General features: G+C 52.3%; 1 protein-coding gene across 15 annotated transcripts in view; it reads right to left on the bottom strand.

Moving 5' to 3' along the window:
* Positions 1-1,439: 1,439 nt before the first annotated feature.
* SSH1 (slingshot protein phosphatase 1) overlaps positions 1,440-21,053 on the bottom strand; it is a 54,619-nt gene continuing 35,005 nt past the window's right edge. For 14 of the 15 annotated variants that reach the window (XM_073880981.1, XM_025889287.2, XM_073880987.1 and 11 more), the window contains 10 exons: positions 20,606-20,674; positions 19,336-19,401; positions 16,524-16,718; positions 15,265-15,358; positions 14,043-14,171; positions 11,411-11,457; positions 9,848-9,994; positions 8,068-8,268; positions 5,657-6,224; positions 1,440-3,130 (listed from right to left, as the gene is read on the bottom strand). In XM_073880981.1, coding sequence (XP_073737082.1) covers positions 1,877-3,130; positions 5,657-6,224; positions 8,068-8,268; positions 9,848-9,994; positions 11,411-11,457; positions 14,043-14,171; positions 15,265-15,358; positions 16,524-16,718; positions 19,336-19,401; positions 20,606-20,674 — 2,770 coding nt within the window. In that variant the 3' untranslated portion in view covers positions 1,440-1,876. Of the gene's footprint in view, positions 3,131-4,959; positions 5,136-5,656; positions 6,225-8,067; positions 8,269-9,847; positions 9,995-11,410; positions 11,458-14,042; positions 14,172-15,264; positions 15,359-16,523; positions 16,719-19,335; positions 19,402-20,605; positions 20,675-21,053 lie in introns of all 15 variants that reach the window. The other variant, XR_012374829.1, reaches the window with a different exon arrangement.

The following is a 21,053-nucleotide window of genomic DNA, read 5'->3' as shown; positions in this document are numbered from 1 at the left end:
GGACCCAGGTCCGACCACTGTAAGGTACAAGATGGCAGTTCCTTCGGCCACTTTCTGAGCTTGGCTGGCGCCGGAAGGCTTCTAGTTCCACTGAATACATCTGGCTGACAGCTGAGTGCAGAAGAAAGCTTCAGCCGGCAGTGCCCATACCTACGCAGCTACCCCCGCCCCGCAGGAGAGCACGCGGGGGTGGGCGGGCAAGGTCTGGGTCGGGAGAAGGCAAGGGTTGGGCCTGAGGTGACCAAGAGGCAGGGGAGGAGGCCTTCGGATCTGCCAGTTTCTTCCTGGCGGGCCCTGGGCAGCCCTGTGTTGTCAAATGAAACCAAGGGTCAGCAAACCTTTTCCAGAAAGGGCTCAATCGTGAGGATCTTAGGCTGTGCAGGCTACACGGTCCCTGTTGCAGAATAGGTTGTTTTGAATAACCCCTTACAAATATAAAAGCCATCCTTAGCTCATGGGTCTGTATACCAGCGCTGCAGACTCCCTGGATGAAACCCTTCTGCCTTACTCCCAAGCCCTTTTCCCTGCTCTCTCTCTTCAAAATACTTTAAACAGCCTACCCTGCTGACCAACACCAGAGGACTCCCTCCGCCCAGGCCCGGGCCAGTGAGTGTCACGGGCACAGCTCACCTGATTCTGAAAGCCCGCCCTGGCCCGCGCCCCTCCAGCCCAGGCTGGGACTACAGACCCCTCCTCTACTCTGTCCTCACCGCTAGGAAGGGCCAAACAGCGACGGGGAACAGTAGCCTCATGGAAGGAAGGGGCGACTGTAAACATCTGTGAAGCTTTTCAGTGGTCTCATTTCTCCGAGAAGCTGTAGGGCTGCTCCTGGAGAGCGACTGGCAGAGCTGCTCGTGACCACTTAAAGCCCCTTTTCCCCCCCCGAACATGCTCCGGTGACCTCATGAGCCCAAGGGCCCGGGCTCCTGGCAGGACGATCCACGTCTCGGACCCACCGCCCCTGCCAGACGCTCGAGCGCTTTCAAAGCCTCAACGCAACCACATCGGGTTCAGCAGCAGATGAGACGTGGTGATGCTTTGTGGGCCCTTCTCCCCAGACCGGGAGCAACTTACACGTCAGCATTAGCAATGACTGAGGACGTCCCATACACACATCCCCTCTCCTCACCCCAGTGCCGGCCAGACACACGCCGCTCCGCTGTGACAACACACCAGGACAAGGAATTCAACTGCACAGACGATCTCCACGCACCACAGAGTTGGTTCAACAACAGCATTCCACAGCCTTGTCTAACTTTACCTAGCAGTGGTGGGTGCGGTCGACTTAAAAAGTCTTAACACTTTTTGGGGGTCCCCGCAAAAGAATAAAAATTAAAAAAAAAAAAATTCTCTTTTGGAAAAAACTTTTCTGACACAGCATTATTCCCTGGAAGGAGCCTTGGTCACTACTGTATTTTAAAAATAAAAAGCACAGCAAGAACAGAGGTAGGACTTATATTGCCATCCAAGGGTTTCCCCGCAAGGGCCTGAATGAGCTAGGAACGTGCGCCGTGGCGACGGAAACATCACCGCTGCCACTCTTTTGCACGGTGCCAATGGAGTATTCGGGATGTGTGTGCATATCTGTATATGCTCTTTTTAAGAAGAGGATTCTTCCTGAAAACACAGGACTTGGGGATCGGAGTTTTGTATCTACTGGCCGACGGCTTCTGGCTCTCCTGGGCCACCCCACCACTGGCGTCACCCCCCCTTTCTTCTTGTGCTGGGTTATTCTTGTTTTTTTCTCCTCCTCTCTGCGGCAAGAGTGGGGAGGGTTAGAATGTCAATCGTTTAGGAGACATCACGGCCAAAACCCACAGTGAAACAAAGGGAGGGACCACGTGAAAATACGCGTCCGAATACAGCAAGAGGCGGGTCAGCTTTTGCTCATCCACGAGGGGCTTCTCAAGTGTTCTGAAGCAGATTTCCCTGATGGTTGAGAGGTCGCGGCTGGGTTCCTTGGGGCTGCCTGGGGCTCACGCAAGAAGGAAGACTCGCTCGACTTGGCATCCCGGGAGTCGGTGAGGGCGGACGCGTCTGCCTCACCGGACAGGTCTTCTGTCGAGAAGTTGAGACTTCCAAGCTTGGCCAGAGAGTGGGAGCGTTTCAGTGGGGACGAGACGGTGAGGCCCGCCAGCCGGAGCCGGGTCTCAATCTCCTGCGTCCGCTGCTTCACCAGGCCTGGCTTGCCTCGGACGCTGTGGATGCTGTCACTGCTGGAGCTCCGCGTCAGGTTGGAGCTCATGGAGGAGGACGTGGGGGTGTAGCAGATGGTCTTCAGGAAGTCTTTCGAGAAGTGAGTGGTGTGATCCAGGCGGCAGAGGAAGGGAGTGGGGCTCTTGAGTGGGGCGCCTTCGAACGGAGGGGGGATGGCCTCTGACTTGTCATCGCTCCCAGCGAGGCTGGGCAGGGCTGGGGGCCCCGGCGGACGGGCAGGAGCCAGATCGGGGCTCTCCTCGGAGACGCTGGCCTCCAGCCTGCTGGCGGGGCCGTCCCTGCAGGGAGACGCCGGGTCTGCGGGCGTGCCCCTCAGCCTCTCCAGTTCTTGGGTGTGCTTTCGGACCAAGCCTGCCTTCTGCAGCTGAATGATGGACTCCTGGTGCTGCATCAGGTAGCTGTTGCTTGTCGGCTTCTCGGCCTCTTTACTGAACAAAAGCCGCAGGTCCTTGGCCGGTCTCAGATCTTTCTTGGGCGGCGATTCATCCTTTGCTACGTCCATGCTTGGAGGGTTCTTATCACAGTGAGAATTCTTCAAAAGGAGGGACTTTGGCAGGACTTTTTGGGTTTCTCTGGAAGATTCCAAAAGGCTAGCTGGTAGTTCTGGGGCAGCCGTGGCCCCGGAGCCACCGACGTCTGACCTCCTCGAGCCTGCTGGTGGTAGCAATGGGGGACTCTCGCTTGGGCCAGAGGCCAGTTTCTCTAAAGCTCGGGATCTGCTGGACGTGTGGGCCACAGGGGAGGAGGTGAGGTGGGGCAGGAAGGTTGGCTGGGTACAGATGGCAGGAGCTCCAGGGTTCTCGCCCCGCTCCCTGAAGGCCTCAGGAGCCCCACTGGCTACAGGGTACACACAGTCGGCACAGGATTTGTAGGAAGGCTTCACCTTGTTAAGGATCCCGAATATAGCATCGTGCTGAAAGGGGACAAGAACATTGTGAGTATACAACAGCGAGCCAGAGAAGGGTGTGTGGGACTGGGCAGGCACTGGAGAGGCAGTGCCCCCCAGCCCCGCCCCCTCCAGTCAGTGCAGGAACACAGGCCTCTTGGAACCCACTCAGCCATGAACAGTGGTGGTTGGAGATGCTGAACCCAACTTTCCAGAAGCTATGTGACTACGATCCTGGGCAAACCTCCTGCCACACAGCCAGCATGATCAGGGGCACAGCCTGCTCAACCTTGCCTTCACCATCTCACGTGGGCGCCTCTCCCTTTCTTTCCCTTTCAGAAAGAATCTGTGCTTGGGGAGTACGTAGCCTGAAAACGGGGCTCTTCCCTGCTAGCATGAACACGGCTAGCTCCAAAGAATCACCATGTAGCCATTGGCTGTGGTCTTCACAGTGGAGGTGGTCAAAGGCAAAAATGGCTTTGGAAAGACTCCAGTACAGACCCAAACACGGGTGCTCACAGTCCCGGATAAGGGAGCCAGGCTGAGGTGGGTTTTATAGACCAAGAGGGAACATGTTTGCATTGTTTTCTGAGGAAAGCCACCTGCCTCTAGGCGAACGTGCCATGCGCCTCCACATCGGGCCATTCCGACGGGCAGGGCAACTGCTCACCTCCCTCACACGCCCATCGACAGACAACAGGGCCGCTCCTATGGGCTGAGGCGGACAGTGGTTTAGCTGCGAGATTCCCAAGCTGGCCTAACACAAAGGCCCCTCGGCAAAGGGCTGGCTGGTCCATGTTTCTCCCTGCCCCCTGCCCACGGCCCTGACCATCAGGGCCTAATCCCATCCTGTGTCACAGATGTAGGTCCCCCAAGACAAGAAGTCATGGGTGGTCCAATACTGGAGGAATCATAAGGAAACCCAGCCATGATTCCTAGAGGCTGCAGGGGAGCACACGGAGAGCGTGTGGTGGGGGAGGCCAGATCTCCTAACCTAGTCAGGATTCCTGGGTCAACCAGTGAGACCCGACCACCCCCGAACTCTTGACCCAGAAATTTTTCTGAAGCTCTGACTGAAGTTTTCTCCTAAAACCTTTAGAACCTAATGTTCTAAAATGTGGTTAGAATGTCTCACGGTCGGAGATTTAGGACTACCTTTCGGAGCCCAAGGAGCAACAGGGTGGGAGCAAATTCACTCATCCAACTCATATTTAGGGAGCGCCTGTCACGCGTCAGGACCGGCGTCAGGCACAGGGGCTGCAAACAAGACATGGTCCCTGCCCTCAGAGGGTCTAGTGTGGACCAGAAAACTGAGTGACAAGTGACAGGATGGAGAGGGGTGAGCTCAAAGTCTTCTGCAGAGGGAAGGCTTCCCTGAGGAGCCGAACCTCAGCTGACACCTTTGGGACAAGCAGGTGCTGACCAGGCAGAGGGGAGGAGAGAAGGCAGAGTCACCTTGCAGCTGAACCCCTCACCAACCTGGCACTGTAGTCAGCAAAGAAGAGTTGAACAAGTGAAGGAGTGCTTGTCTCTTGGTCCTCCTATTCTCTAGAGAACCTCACCCATTCAATCCAATTCTGGCCAGGAAAGGCAGGCCATCCTTCATGTCTCTCCTTACCCACGCTTCTCCTATTCTTCACCCCAAGACCCACCCGGTGCCGTTTCAGACTGATGGACAGTCCTGGACAGACGTTTTGTATCAACTGTCTTCATAGGTATTTGCTCTTTGAGGGAAAGGTGAGTGGTGGGAGAAATTCACCAGTAATTAACATCTGGTACTTCCCATTTTGTTTGTATTTAGAACATGGGAAAGACAAACCCTCTGGATGTGGGAATGCATTGCTGAGTGCTCTCACCTGTGAATCCCGGCTGTCTCGGAAGATGGGCGGGGAGGCCTGGGGAAGTGAAGCTCCTTGGCCCGGGCCGTGGCAAGAGCCGGTGCAGAGCGAGGGTGGGACCCGGGAGCGGGCGGCACAGCACACCGCTCATGACACCAGCCTCAGCTCCCGGGCCCCCCGGAGGAGGGGAGAGCCTGGCGGATTTAATAATTTTCTGAGCAAGGGCCAGCTTGCTAAGACCATGTTGCAGAAACCCACCAAACAGGACAGCCACGTGGGACTAATGGAGTCAAGCATTAGAGTAGGAGTTGGAAGACCAGATATTTGATGATACTGAGCAATTGCTACCCATTTCTTCAAGGTGGTATTGTGGTTATGTTATAGACGGAAGCATCTGTGAACGAGCGACCCAGCTGGGGTTTGGTTCAAGATGATTCAGAGTGTGGGGAAACTGAGTGGGGCGGGGATGAAATAGGAATAGCCTTGTGTTGATAAACGTTGAAGCTGGGTGGTAAGTTGTTGTACATTTTACGTAAGAAAGAGACCGAGCTGAAAGCTCTGACCAAGCGCATTGGGAGGGGGGGGGGCCTGCAGGGATGAGCGCCAGGCCCTGCACACCCCCAACCCACGGTACGCCCACACTCCCAGGCGCCCTGCAGCCGCGCTCGGGGAACGCCCGCTGCCCTTGCCCTCCGCGCCGGCCCCCCTTGCCCACCTCGAAGTCATCGGGACAGCTCCTCTTGCTGTTGTTGTTGTTAAGGTTCTCCCGGTTGAGCAGGCTTTTATCGGGCTGGGGTGGGGGCCGCCCCCACCGCCCTGCCCCTGGGGCCTCCTCCCCTTCCATCTCTTCCACCTGCTGCAAGGAGCCGCTCTGGGCCTTAGGGCTCCCAGACTCCAGCTTCTTCCTCACTTCCTTCTCGCAGAGTCCAGAAGCTTCCTGGGGATGTCTGGCTGGCGTGTGTGCCTCGGTTGGCTCGGCCGCTTCCTCCAACAGAGCATCCCTCTCCAGATCTTCCAGGTGGACCAAGTTGCCAGGTTCGTCGTTGGGGGAAGGCAGGAGGGGGTCTGAGAGCCGCCGGAAGCAGCAGGGGAGAGTGGGGCCTCCTGGGGCCCCGCTGTCTGGGAAGGCGGGCTGGGCAGCATCGTCCGGGCAGGGCAGCCGGGCCTCCAGGGTGCCGTCCAGGGTCTCCGGCAAGAAGCCCCCCGACCCTGCAGGGTCGTCCGCAGGCTGCTGGAGGCAGGTCTTGCTCTGCTGGCGCCACAGCTTGTTGTGCCGTTGTTTGCTGCGGGGGAGGAAGGGCAGAGGAAGGTCATGGGGGCCAGTACCCTGAGGGTCCCGGGAGGGACAGCAAGACACAGCCCATGGCTGACAGATGGCGCTAGGATGCTCAAGCCCCGTGGCTCCCGGCAGCAGCCCTCAGTGACTCTGCCATGCAGTGACGATGTGGCAGACCCGTGACGGCGGTCTAGACCTTGGGTACCATCAGGGTCTCGCTGTCCCGCCTCGTCCTGTGAACTTAGCCACGCCACTGCCCGTCCCACCTCTGAGGCCCTCCATCTGTCAGGAGAGTAATAATCCTCTCCTCCCTAACCTGTAGGGAGAGAATGGGGTCCGAAGCAGAGAGCACATGGGGATTTTTGGGTAAACACATAATGCACGTCAAGTTGGGACGACTGGAGAAAACCACAAGATTTTTTTTTTTGGGGGGGGTCAGAAAGATGACAGGTCACTTTTAAAAATAAGTCTTATGATACCGTGGTAGTATGGTTATAACACATTTTTAATGTAAGGGTCAAAAAAAAAAAGGAGAGAAAATTTTAATGTGCAATCAGGTAAGTAAGGCACCTGCATGACCCTTGGGGCACCTGTACCAACACCCTGCAGGGGTGCGGGCTCCGATGAGAGGAGATGCGGACAGGACAGTGTGAATTCAGGGCCTGTTGTTTGCAACGCACGGGAGCACCACGACCATTCGACACGGCTCCGTGTGCTTGTTCCAGGCAAGGCCAAGAGGGCCCCCAGACGGGGCTGCAAGTCAAGGTCACTGCCTTGTGGCTGTGACCTCGGCCTGAAGACCCCTGATGAGGCTGTGGAGGCTGCAAGCCCCTGATGGCAGCAACTGTCTGAAGGGCTACGGGAAAGGAGGCAGGATACCCGTGCCTCCACCCCCTCCTCATCGTCCCGGGGCCCCGCCTGGGCATCTGTCCAGTCACTCCCTGGGTGACAGTAAAGGGACTCCAGAGCTGTTTTCAGACCCCGTTCCACCCTGCCAGGGCACTCCTGCTTGCTCACACTCGGCCAAGAAGCCCGTGGACTGAGCCTGTGGCCTCCTCATAATACCAGTCAGAAATAATCCAGGGAGAAAGGGAGTCCCAGGTGCAGTGGGGATCCGCCTCCACAGGGCCTCCCCACACCGTAGCCTTGGGGGCCGGCAGACCCGGGTGTGCTCTCTCCCATGTGCTGCCCGCCAGCTGTATGATGTGGGACACCCTGACCTCCAGCGTCAGCTCATTCCCCCCATACGCCGGGGATACCCTGTCCTGGGCAGACCTTTTCTGGGTGGGGGTTAGAGATTTCAAAAGCTCCGTTTTATTCACCGCGAGCCAGGTCTAGCCCGGCATCTGCAGAGGTAAACCTGCACAGTCCTCAGGTAAATCTCACAACAGCCCTGCCAGGTGGGCTTGGCCTGCAAACTCAGAAGAGGAAACCAGGGCCGGGGGAGATGGGCAAGCTTGCCCTACGTAGCCCGACTCGTCGGTGCTGGAAGCCAGTCGGCTCTGCGGCATCGGAACTGCCCTGTGGCGAAGCCTGGCTCGGGGCTCGGCACAAAGCAGATGCTCAGGAAACGGGGACGGCCATGTGCCTGTGCCGCCCATGATGTCATGCCTTGGACGAGGAGCCGCGCACCGTTCCCTCCAGCAGCAAAACAGCTTTCTGTGTGTGCCAACAAAATCAAACAGATCCCTCCTGGAAACCACTAATCAAACCCCAAACAATAGCTGTTTTTCTCAGTCCGGCTCCCCCCCAGCCCCCCCAAAGGCGGGACTTTAGCTGCAGAGGCTGCTGCCAGGCCGGACAGGAGCCCGCTTGGTTCTGCCAACCCTTCCCCGCAGACGCTCACCCACCTCGCGTCCAAGATGCCTTCATACTCAGACAGCTGCCTCATAAAGCCCGCGTTGGGCCGTGTAATGCTGCGCTTCTGCTTCACGTAGTTGTACGCTTTTTCCAGAGGCCAGCCAAATTCCTTCATTGCATAGGCTATGACCGTGGAAGCCGATCGGCTGACACCCATTTTGCAATGTACCAGGCACTTGGAATGGTTCCTCCTGCAGAGGCGGGGGACAGAGTCCAGAAACTTCCAGAATTTCATTCTCTCAGGTTTTACCCAATGCATTTTGTTTTTCTCTAAACCCTGAAGTTATCTCAGTGCCCAGACCCCACCACCCCTGCCACGTCCTGATATTTATGCAGCAGATGGCCACACACCCTCGAAAGGAAATACCTTCACTGCAAAATCAATTAGCACACAATGGGAAATCGAGATAAATCTGTCCTTGCCTTGCCCAGCAGTGCAGGGAGGACTCCCAAATTGGGCTGCCCTCAGGGACAAAGCGGGACCGCTGGGATGGGCCGGGAGACCAGAAACTCTTGCAGGAAGCAAAGGGGCAGCGAAAGGGGCAGCTGCAAAAGCTACACAGCTGCCCCAGGAGATGAAGATGGGCAATGGGTGACTGCAGAGAAAACGGGGTCAGCAAATGGAAGGGTGTGAGGCCCTCGGGAGGGCAAGATGCTCGCCAGGCAGGGAGGGTCGAGGAGCTAGAACAAGGACGGCAGCACCCTGGACTCGGACGAGGGGAAGAAAGCAGGCGGATCGGTCATTTGTAAGGAGGCGGTAGTGGCCTGGGCGGGGCTGATGTCACAGGAACGGCAAGGCCGTGTTTCTCGAGACTTCGGGGGCTCGAGAATGGGAGGGTACACGATGCTGGAAGGGGCTGCACCTGGGAAGCTTTATTTGTACAGGAGGCAGACCCACCAGCCTGCCTGTTTACACTGGAACCAGCTGGCCCGTCAGGTGGGTCTGGGCTCCTTTCCTAGACCCCAGGCTTCAGATTCATCCCCGTTTGTCAGTGCATTTTGTTCTGTTTTTGTTTTTTTTTTTGTTTGACTGCTGGCCTGGAATCTATCCCCCAGGAATGCAAACAAACTAAGATTCGGTAAGGACATGTTATGGAGCTTTGACCTCAAGAGGTATGAAGCAGAAGACAGGGTTTCTCTTGATAGCATTGCAAAGGGTTCTCTCTCTCTCTCTCTCTCTCTTCTGGATTTCAGTGAGGCAGAGTTGTCCCATAGGAGAGTAAGGGGAGGACAGAAGACAGGGTGATGTCAGGAACAGGCTCAGGGCGATGGGGACCTCTGACGGTCTGTCCCATCCCATGAACAAGGAAACTGCACTAACTCAGGTGCAGAAGGCGGGCCAGCCCTTGCGGCCTCTGCCTGAGCAGCTTTCTCTGGGGAAGCAGCCCCAAAGGTGTTCAAAGTCCACGCAAGACCTGGCCCACCCTCCTCCCTCCTTTGGCTCAGCGACTCCCCGTAGACAGAGCTCCAAAGAGTGTCCACGAGATAACAGATCCTTGCCTGGAAGCAGTGATGATGACAGAAGTGGGATCCAATGTCACAGTCGATGACAGGGGAAACAGGCTCATTGGGGCCCCCACCCTGAGAAGATCAGTGACTGTGCCTTTTTGGTGTCAGGGGGTCCTGTGGTCTAAAACCAGAGGTCCACCAGACATCAAAGGCTCCACAAACCAGAGATGTCTGAGTCTGGGACTGCCATTAATTTCTGCCCAGCCGGCATCTGCCAGTTACTTCCTCAGACCAGCCTCTTTGGCTTCTCCATCCACTTACTTTGCTTTGTTTATGAAATGGTATGCTTCGTTCCAGTGGGCAAGAAGGTCTGTTGTCTCTTCATCGTAGACGCGGATGTTATGATACGCAAATAAGCCAGGAAAAAAATTATCTATTTCTCTGGTGACATTTAAAATGTAGTCCACACTGTAAGGAGAAAAAAAAAATAAAGAACAAATTTAGAGAATCAGAATGAGGAACTACAAAAAAGACAAAGTAACAGAAAACTGAGCAAGGAAAAAAATTAAATATATACTCATAAAGCGTATATGTTTACGGTGGGACTTTGGTTTTTCCTTAAAGAGTAATTTTTTTTTCCCCAAATGTCCTCTATACGATGAGAATGTATTATACTTATAATAAAGAACAAATTTCTTTGTAAAAAAAAAAAACTTACAAAAAAAAGTTCAAAGCATTGCTGAGCAATGTGAGTTCTGGAAACGAGACATATGTATTAAATACATTTTCAGACACACTCAAAGTTTCAAACTTCGAAATGGTTATTTATTAATATATAAAGGCTTAAAAAAAATGAAGTCTCTACTTTTAAATAGCTAAGAGCGTAGAATATATCCATCCATTATTCATGTCCTTGAGAATTGCCTTAAACCTTGAAACAAGGCAGACTACAAATAAATAAATAAACAGTGGGGAGGGTCTTTGAACGCAGGTTCTCTAAACTTGATACTTATATTCCCGGAAGACCAAAATAATTCAGGAGTTAGAAAATACCTCAAACAGGGTTTGTAAGAGAATACTTATAAATGCTTTACAAAATACCTTTCAAAATCATTTATTTATTCCCAGCCAGAGAAAGCATAGATGGTATCACTCTACATTTTAAGAAAACTTTCTGTTGAAAGAACACATCTTAACCAGTTCTAAAGATATATTTTAAGATTTGTTTAGTCTTGATTTTTAAATGCAGTAATTCAAGAATGCCATCATGTCAGACCCACAAAATGGTGATTTTGTGGCTGTGTTATTTAAAAAAAAATGTCCAGACATCTGTTCTTGAAGGTCTAGATTTAAACATTTTTTTTTTTTTTTTTTTAATTCCTGCTGCTGGGCATTTCTCAGACAGAGATGGGCATATGTTTCTGACCAACACTGAGTATTTAGCCGCCAGATTCCCACCAGGCCCCAAAGTCTAACCTCAGGGACAACCAGGAGTGGTCCTGGGACCAGAGTTGCCGACTGGCCCCACAGGTGTGTGTGTGTGTCCATGCTAGGACGGCCAGCACCTGTGCTGGGGTTTGGGGGGGAGGGCAGTGGGGCCCAGGAGGGGGCTTGTGGCCCTACCAGCATCCAGGCTGTCCTCTGCCACTGGAGTGTGACTGAGAATCGTTCTTGGTGACACACACAATCCCACAGAACCCCGTTAAGATCTAAAACGCATGAATTATTCAGGAGGTGGCATTTTGAAGCACATCTGCTTAGCTATGCAAATCAGCCCAGCCCTTGGAGATGGGAGACAGGGTGCAGGCAGTTATAAGGGCTCAACCTTGGGGGTTTCTAAGCTGCCTGGAAGGACAAGGGGGGGGACGAGGGGAGCAGACTCACCCTGAGCCCTGCAGTTCCTCCAGATTGGATGCATTCCATTCAGAGCCCTGGGGGACAGATCACACAAACCCCCGTGAGTGTCACATGTCCGCCTCAGAGCTGCTTAGGGGATGCATGGGTGGGCCAGCCCTGGGTGGCGGAGGGTTATTTCACGGGCCCTTGGCCTTAGATGGGCGGACAGAACTAAAAGAGGCTGCTAGCCAAGCAGCTTCCGGAGGCATTCCCGGCGTCGTCAGCCTGTGTGGAAGGCCCTAGCTGTCCCCTGGCCTTCAGGGAACGGCAAAACCTGTACCACCGCCCCCCCACCACGTCCTTTCCTAAGGCTCCGGCACGGTCCTGTCACCAGAAGCAGTGACCTCCGGCTTCCCGCTCAGGAGAGGGCACTTTGACACACCACTAATTTAAAGCAGGAATCTGTCTACCTTTTCAGGCAAGTATTTTTTAAAAGTTCCCACCCTCTGACCCAGTGGTTCCACATGCAAACAGCTGCCCTGAGGAAACATCCAGAATTCGCACGTAGATTTATGCACGAGGATATTTATGGTTATATGCGAGGACAAACAATGAGAACAACTTAGAGGTCCTTGACAAGAAGAAACTAGTAAAATAAATGATGATGATGATGAAGCCACACGATGGGGCAATTAAAAATAAATTGTACTTTGGGTGGCTATTTAACGAAATGGGGAAACGCCGCATAATGAAAACAACTTAAAAAGAGAAAAACAGGACACAAAACTATATAAACATTATGATTCTTTCCTTTTTTTTTTTTTTAAAGAAGCTATATAGACATAAAAAGAAAAAACCCAGAAGATGGGAAAAAAATATACTAAAACGTTAACAGTAACTACATCTAGATTTGCAAAATTGGGAATGCTTTTTACTTTCTTCTTTGGAGTTACTGGTGTTTCTGATCCTTCTATAACATGTTTTAATTTAATGCCTTTTAGAGCATATTATAAAACGAACCCTCCATTTCTGAGCTTCCCAGGAACACAGAAGGGGAAAAAACAAAGAAAAAGCTATCACTTCGCTCTTAGGCAATGCAAATGACACAGAGTTGTGAAGAACAAGACCCCCCCCCCCCCACCCCAAGTCTCCCTAGAAACTTCCTTTCCCAGGAGGGCAGACCCCTCAGGACACAGGGGCCCCAGGGGGCCGAGTGGGGCTGGTAATGTGCGGGTGTTTTTCATGCTGGAGGGAGAGGCTCAAATATAAAAATTCCTTTAGTATCTCTCATGGAAAAAGTGACATAGAGCACCAAACCGCACTGAAAAAAATAATGAAAGCTCACTACATCTGTGAGCATCCTCTTGTTGTGATATCACCACCTAGTGGAGAGACAGCCTGCCTTCTGTTGTTTCCACTAGGAAAAACCACCAACTTCCCTGGGAGATTAGAGCCCAGTGCTGCCTGACGGCTTTCTCAAGATATACGCTTCAAATCCACACGTTCATAAACGTTTTAATACAAACGTTAAACATACATATACATATGCACGTATATATATGTATATACATATATACACGCACACATATTCACAAATATGAATTGATATACACAAATATACTAGGTATATATATTTGAGATATATATCTATATTTAATATACTAAGTATATACCACGACACATGCGTTTGGAGAACCATTAATTAATTCTTGCGGGCAGAAAACAAGATCGTTCATGCCTTCAGCAGCAAATACACTTCCCCCACTTTCCTAGGAAGTCATTTTTGCTGTAACAGTGGTTGCCGTTTATTAGTACCTACAGAAAGAACACTTGGTGCTTGAAGAATGTCTCTTACTTAATCCTCACAATCATCCCACATGGTACAGAATGAAGGAGAAAAGACCAAGAGGCTTGCTCCCCTCACACAGCTGCTTCGGCTGGGGAGTGGGAACTTGGCCCTGGCGGGTCTGACTTTCATCACACTGCACCACTTCTCTAATTTTAGTAACACGCTCTCCCCTATAGTCTCTCTGAGGGACTCTGCAAACTTGCCAGTTGCCTTCTATGGAGATTTACAGCATTAAGAGCATCTGAGCAAGAGATGGAGGTGCGGAGAACCTGCACAACCCGGCCCCCCTGGTGGTGCTCCCAGGGCGTGCCCCTTCGGTGGGCCTGGGAGCAGGGCACAGAGTAGCCACCCGCACAGAGAGAGGGGAAGAAGCTGGGCTTCGGGGGTTCAGTTTGTTTTGCCTACTGTTTCTCACGTCTCGGTGATGCCCGGGCGTAATTCTGGGGTTTTAGCGAGCATGCACCCTTTCGTACCTGGGGGTTCGGAGCCTGCAAACCGTGGGGAGGTAACTGGATGGGGCCTCTGTGTTAGCAACTGAAGACCAAAGACGGAGAGGTTCTGAAAACTGCTGCCAGTGGACCGTGCCAGAGAGCCTTCAAACAACTCTGCACAGCTCAGCTGGGAGCCCCATCTCACACATCTGGCCCCAGGGCAAACCAGCGCAGGCCAGAGGAAGGGGGTCGAAGATAGGAGTTCCCAGAACAGCCAGGATCGAGGTCCCAGCCACTCCAGTTCTCTCCCCCTTTCTGACTCTGCTGCAAGCTCCAAACAATCAAGGTCTGTAGACGGATGTTCCCCAAACCAGACCCTGCCCTGTGAGGCGCTTCTTACGAGATAGAGGTGGTCGAAGATAAGGGAGGGCTTGTCCATCTGTCCCAAGATAAGGAGCATCTCGTTGTCTATGAATTCCTTGAATTCTTTCAGGTTACAGTTCATCTGCGTCTCTAATTCATTACGGATCTGTGGAGCAGAGAAGAGCAGGAAAAGTGATTCATTACAAAACAAAACAAGAGCCATCCACCTCCAAAGAAGTCAAGTCACAACTTAAACTGTGGTTGTTTTCAAAAAAGGTGTCTTGTTGTTTTGGTGGTTTTTTGTTTTTTTACCCCAAAGTAAGTGCACAACGCACTGAGACGCACAAGCACATACGTAGGTGGTGGAAACGCAGGCTACACAGCCTCACAGGCAGTCTGACTGGGCAAAGTTTATTATTTTATACCAAGAAGTTGATTCGCAGGGGATCTATTCTACTGAGTTTAAGGCACTTCTATTTTTATAATTAAATATCAAATATATCACAGTGAACACATAAAAGCAGTTTCATCTTGCATTGGAAGGCATCACAACAGGATAGTTTTTTGTTGTTGTTGCTGTTGTTGTTTTGGTGGGCAGCAAAGTTTATTGAGCGATAGTACAAAGCTCCCAAAGAGGAGGGAACCCAAGAGAGCTGGCTGCCCCACAATATGACTTTTTATGTGTATTGATTAATACAAAGGGTGATATATGGCTTTTTCAAATGGCCCTTTCAAGCCCTTATATCTACCTAGTTTAAGCGATTATTATAATTCATTGCATTCTTTTGAACAAAAAGCAACTGAAACAAGAAAAAAGTGATCCAGAAAAAAATTCGAAGGCACACAAAAGGCAGTCCAGGGTTAGTAACTTGCTAGTAAGTGATAATCCTGAAATAAGAAATAAGAGTTTGCTGTATCTCAATAAAACACAAGGCAGAGAAGAGGGCGCTAACAGGCAAATGTATCTCAGGGCAATGCGTGGGTCTCGTGGAATTACCACCAAAGGTCTTATAGGTTCAGAGAGATCAGGAAATTTGCTCAAGGCCCCACAGCTGGTACGCAGCACAGCTGGATCCAAACTAGAGTGGAACTCTAAGGCCTGCACTCTCTCTGCTAAGTCCTGTGGGAAAAAGCCTCCGAGAGTCTGCGAGCTGACCCGTAAGAAGGCCAAGCGGCAGACCTGCCTCCGCTGTGCTTTGAGCAACAGGACAGATGGACAGCTTGTGACCTCTGGCCTGCTAAGGGAAGAGCTCTCTTACTTCTTTTGAGGTCACGTTTTCTAGATCCTGGCTCATCATGATGCTCCGGAGCTTGGCTTTGATGAGGCGCTCAGTTCTTTCCCCTTCGGTTGGCCTAGAAAGAAGGGACATTCAGTAAGATGGAGAACGACAGGGAGCCTGAGGTCAGCGTTTACAGAAACGCCAGATACTCTTGAGCTAAACAGCACATGGCCTGCACTCAGACAGCTTCCTTCTTGGTGTGCATGTTTTTGGGAGGAGGGGAAAGGGACAGAGAAGTCCGGCTCTGTGTCTAGAACTCCTGTGGGAGTCCACAGAGTGGTGAGCGGATAGAGAGCACAAACAATGGCTGGAAAGCATAGTCCTCGTTCAGGTCTGCAGAGAATCGGGCTCTCGGGACGAGATGCTGGAAGCACCCGTGGAACATCCGCCCACCAACCAGACCCTTCTGTCTGCACTTGACCATGTCTGGGTGGGAGGACATCACTGGGCCCACCTCGCCTCGTCTCCTTCTTACGTGGAGAATCCACGTGCTTCCCTGTAACTTCTACCCATCAGCCCTGCTTCTACACAGACCAGGGTAATTCTTCCACAGAAGGCCCTTCTCTATGTTCAAAGGCAACTGTCATTCTCCCCAACCTGCTCATCACTTGGGGCCTCGAAGAATGTGGCTTCTGGTCCTCTCCTCATGCAGGCTGACCTCTGTGTCCATGGCCCTCATAATGCAGTCCCAGAGGGACACACGACTCTGGGGGAGGAGGGTCCTAACCAAGACAGAAGCGGGGAGCCCTTTCCTTCTTCTGGACCCAGACTTTCACTGAGTGCAGCCTCAGGCCACGTGAGCTCTGCTGGTGGCCACGTGACAGAGGCCCCGGATTCACTGTTGTGGCCTCTAAGGCAGGCTGCCCCCAGCCAGTGCCGGTACAGTGGTGTTTTGGGATCCTGGGACGATGGATATATAATACTCCTCAGAACAGAGGGAAAGGCCAGACCACAGAACATGGCCCGAGGGCCGGTGAAGCACGTAGGCCGATGGGGAGTTATGGAGCTGTTCCCCGGAAACGCATTCACACCCAAATCCATCTCTAATTTTAGAAATGGGGTGGTGGTCCCAGAGCCTTCCCTAGGCCAAAGACTACCCATGGGCAGCAGGTGAGGAGCCCCTGCTTGGAATGCTGGTCCTGGGAGAGGGGGCTCCCAATCCCAGGACTACCAGGGTGGCATGACCCTGTGCAGACTCAGGGTCGGGCCCGGCGTGGGCGAGGCAGTGCCGCACTTACTTGTCCACAAACAGGGCTGGCGAGTCGGGCCGTGCAGACTCCAGGTCCTGCATGGCGTTCCACTCGTTGATGCAGCTCTGGTCCGAGCTGATGCAGCTCTCGTAGTAGGTGGCCCAGATGAGTGCCACGCCACCAGGGAAGTAGTTGTGTCTTCGTGCCACTTCGCAGGCCTTGTGAAGGACCTGCAGGGCAGACCTGGGGTGAGGAGGGGGGACAGGGTCAGGCCTGGGGAGGCACAAGGAGTGCTGGGCTCTTCCCTCCACATGGGGGGTGGAGAACGGGGCGGGGCAGGGTGACCCCTCAAGGACTCACTACGAGCGTCCCCATATACAAAAGGTTACGTGCGGGATGCAAAGCAGCCTGAAACCTTCCAGCTGCCGGGTAATGGAACCCAAGAGTAGATGAGCCATCCTTCACTGTGCCCAACAAGGAAACAGTGCAAACTTCGTAACTCTCCCACCCAGGCTGGCTCACGGCTCATCTCCCACTCTGCCAGTTAATGCCCAAGAACTGATTTACTCTGGAGGCGGGGGGCGGGAGGGACACGGCCACAAAGCCTGGCAGGGGGAAGGAAAGCCTTTCACATGCAGCAGACGCATTTTACTGCATTCTGAATACTTGCTTTTTAACCTTTACCCATCACTGTTATAACAGCTTCGATGCTTAGCTCTCTTAGGGAAAGGAGTGCTAGAAACTCACATTAATACAGAGACGTAATGAAGAAGAGGTTCGGGAAGGAAGAGAGGGGCAGAAGGAACAACGTGGAGAATGTGTATGCTAATGCTCAGCTTAGTCATCCTTTTTTTTTTTTTTTTTTAACAAAAATCTAGGCTGAAACTTTCTCAGTGAAGGGGGTGAACCAGGCATCGATGAAGGGTGGGAGTGGGAAAGCCCCGGAGGGAGCGAGAGTCCTCGGGGAAGGGCTCACCCCTGCTACGTGCTGCACGCATCCCACTCAGGCATGTCTGTCCTATCTCTAGGCTGCTTCAGGGAATAGGCTTGAACTGCACATTTACTAAATTTAGTTTTGCTCCTGAAATTTTGGAAAAACATGTGGGCCTATTTTTCACTTGCCTGTAGAGAAAGAGGTAAGAAATGATCCAGGGATGCAAGAAACATCTGGGACATCAAGGGAACTCTGATTTCGTGATTTTCCCCAGAAGGAGCCTGAATTGAGGGCAGTGTAGAGTATTGGACGAGATAAAAATGAAGCACCATGTTGACTGGTGCCCCATAGGAGAATTCGGCCTTACTCTCGCTGTCCCAGGAAACAAAGTAATGACTGGGAAACACTGGGCAGAACCCCTTCTTGTCAGATGCCACCAGCTTTCTCCTGAGCCTTTTCCAGACTGCTGGAAAGAGAGATGGTTGTGTTGAGTTTGCTGCAGGGGTGGTGTGTGCGACCCTCCAAGGATGAGGGAGGCTCGCAGGTGCATGTGCCGGGTTTGAAGCAGCACCAGCCTGACCTGTTTCACCCAGTGCAGCCTTCGCCCACGGCTACCTCATCCCCAAAGTAGAGTGTGTGGGAGGCCCTCCCCCCAATGCGGGCCCTGCACCCCGCATCCTGTAGCGGGACACCCTGTGAGAACATGCTCCCTGTGCTCCCTGGTCCAACACGTGACTCTGCGCGGGTTATGGCCACCTCCCCTCCAATGACTTTAAACCCCACGAGGACACAAAGTATGTCTGTCGTATGCCTTCCCAGATGCCCAGTGCCTGGCAGGGTGCCATTCCCTTCAGGGCACAAACCAAGCGTGCGCCAGGTATAAAGAATATGCAAATTTGCACTGGAATGGCATTTGGACAGCAGGAACTGTAGATAACATAAGAATAACGTACCTTCGATAACAAAAAAACCACCCAATGAAAAACTGGCTGAAGGACCTGAATAGACTTTTCTCCAAAAAAGATGTACAAATGGCCAATAAGCACATAAAGAAATATGCTCGGTATTCATCAAGTGGGGAAATACAAATCAACACTGTAGCGAGATACCACTTCACACCCATTAAAAGGGCGATGATGAAAACTCAATAACTAACTTGCAGGAGCTGGTGAGGACGTGGAGAAACCAGAACGCTCGTGCACAGCTGGTGGGAGTATGAAATGGGACCAAGAGTCCAGTTTGCGGAAAACAGTTTTGGTTCCCCAGAGAGTGAAACACAGAGTTAACCGCATGCTCTAGAAATTCCACTTCTAGGTACATCCTCAAAAGAACTGAAAGCAGGGACTCCAACAGACACTTTGCCCACCCGTGTTCACAGCAACTCCAAGCACAACAGCCAGAAGGTGGAAATAACCCAAATGTCCACTGATGGATGATAGGACTACACAAAAAATAGTCTATGACCACATCCTGGAGTAACATTCAGCCTTAGAAAGGATTCTGACAGGTGTGACAAGATGGACAAACCTCGAAAACATCGAGATATGCAACAGAAGCCAGATGCAAAGGGAGAAATTGGGGAGGATTCCCCCCTATTGGAGGGACCTGGAGTAGGCAAACTCCTAGAGACAGAATGTAGGACAGAAGTTAACCAGGGCCTGGGTCGGGGAGAGGGACTTAGTGGTTAATGGGACGGCGACGAGAAAGTTCGAGAAATGGATAGTGATGTCTGCACATCATGGATGTACACTGAATTGCAAACTTAAAAAATGGTAATCGTGGTACACTTCACGTTATGTGCATTTTGCCACACACACAAAAATAAATGCACCTAAATGACCTTTAAAGTCGAAGGGGGTTTTCCTATTCGTGCTGGCAGCCAAAAAAAATATTCCTAAGGTGATAAAAGTCCCTAAAAGCACTTACCACATGGCCTGGACGGATACGGGCTTAAAGACATGCATCCGTCCCGCAGTGCTGACGCTGAATCCCCTGAGGATGAAAAACAAAAAAAGAAAGGAAGCGCTGTGAGAAGTTAGACCCTGTGGCCACACCAGATGACAAGGGTGGCTCACGCTTTCTGAGCAGGGAAGACAAGGCTGCTACATCGAACAAGGGCAAGAACAGGAAAAAAGTGGGGGGGGAAAAAAAGTGTTCTCAAATCTGTAAGACTTGCTTTTAACCCGGCTACGCGAGGTCTATCAAAAACACAAACCCTGGCAAAGGCAACACCATCCGACACACCATCTTGTTCATGTTCCTGCCACTGTCCCAGCCCCCTGCTACTTCCTGCCCCACACATCCCACCCACTGTTTTTGTAATTGCTTGGGAAATATATTCACGGATGGCATAATCTGACAAAGGAAAAAAATATAACCATAATCCTGCCTCTTCAAAAAAAAAAAAAATCACATTTTAATTTTTCTTCCCCGATTCTATGAGGCAATTTAACTTTTACCGTTGGAATCCTGGTGGAGGGGCAACTTGTATTCAGCTCCTTCCCCCGCTCCTGGCAGAACCCGAGTATTTCCCCTGGAAGCAAATGTACGTGGAACCCGGATGGCCCCTCGTCTCTTGTCTACCTTGCCCAGGACACACGGAAGGCTTCCTCCTCTGCAGCCCCCGGAGACGCACCTGACACGCTGCTGTGCCCACTAGCTGCTTGCCTCCCCCCGTACCCCCACGGCTGTGTGCTCCGGCCGTGTCCTTTCCAACCGTGAACCTACAGTGACCAGCTCCGCGTGGGGGGCACGTACCGAGTATTCATTTAACACATCAAGGGAAAGGAATGACTGTCAGCTCCCTGACGCGCTGGAACTTCACACAGCAGCACATCCCCTGTAAATACTCTTCCGATGATACTTCGAGACCCAAACTCCCTTATATAATGTCCCAAATATCCCCGGTCCTTGTGTGAGCACGTCACACAGGTGACTGCTCCTAATTATCAAGGATGCCCAAAGTGGAAGAATCTCTTAGTAGTTTTTTTTTTTTAAAGATTTTATTTACTTATTTGAGAGAGAGCATGAGAGGGAGGAGGGTCAGAGGGAGAAGTCGGCTCCCTGCTGATCGGGGAGCCCGACACGGGGCTCGGTCCCAGGCCTCTGGGGATCAGGACCTGAGCCGAAGGCAGACGCTTCACTGACTGAGCCACCCAGGTGCCCCTGGAAGAATCTTTTAAAGAGATCTCCTTACCCGTCTCCATCAAGGTGGATTTTCGTGTCGCTCCACAGCCGGAGAACCATCCCGATGGTGCAGCTTTTACTGCTCAGGAGAAAAGAGAAGATGCCCAGAGTCAGGGTCCGCCCGCTCGTGCACCCTCTTCCCTCCCTTTGCCCAGCCTGTCCAGCTCTCAGAAAGGCACCACCACCCGACCTGGGCCTGGCTGCTGGGTGTGTATCAGGGAGAAGCTTTCAGGCTGTCTGCGTAGGGACCACTTGCCACTGAATTCTAGAAGACGTGAGCCTGGGAGGGTCTCATCAGAGGGGTCTCCAGTGACCTCTACTTGGAGACAGTCCCAGGGGACTGTGACCCCGCCAAAGTGCGGATGGAGCTCCGGAAACGCCAGGTCTCGGCCTTGGCTCTCAGGGGGCAGGGAGTGAGTGGCTGACCACATGCCCATGCTGCAGCAGGGGTGAAGCCG

This window comes from Callorhinus ursinus, unplaced genomic scaffold, assembly GCF_003265705.2.
Source record: "Callorhinus ursinus isolate GAN/ISIS: 27379988/994484 unplaced genomic scaffold, GSC_fseal_2.0 scaffold41, whole genome shotgun sequence".
Classification (NCBI taxonomy): domain Eukaryota; kingdom Metazoa; phylum Chordata; class Mammalia; order Carnivora; family Otariidae; genus Callorhinus; species Callorhinus ursinus.
Note: the sequence above shows the minus strand (reverse complement) of the source record. Positions and strands in the feature narration are given on the sequence as shown.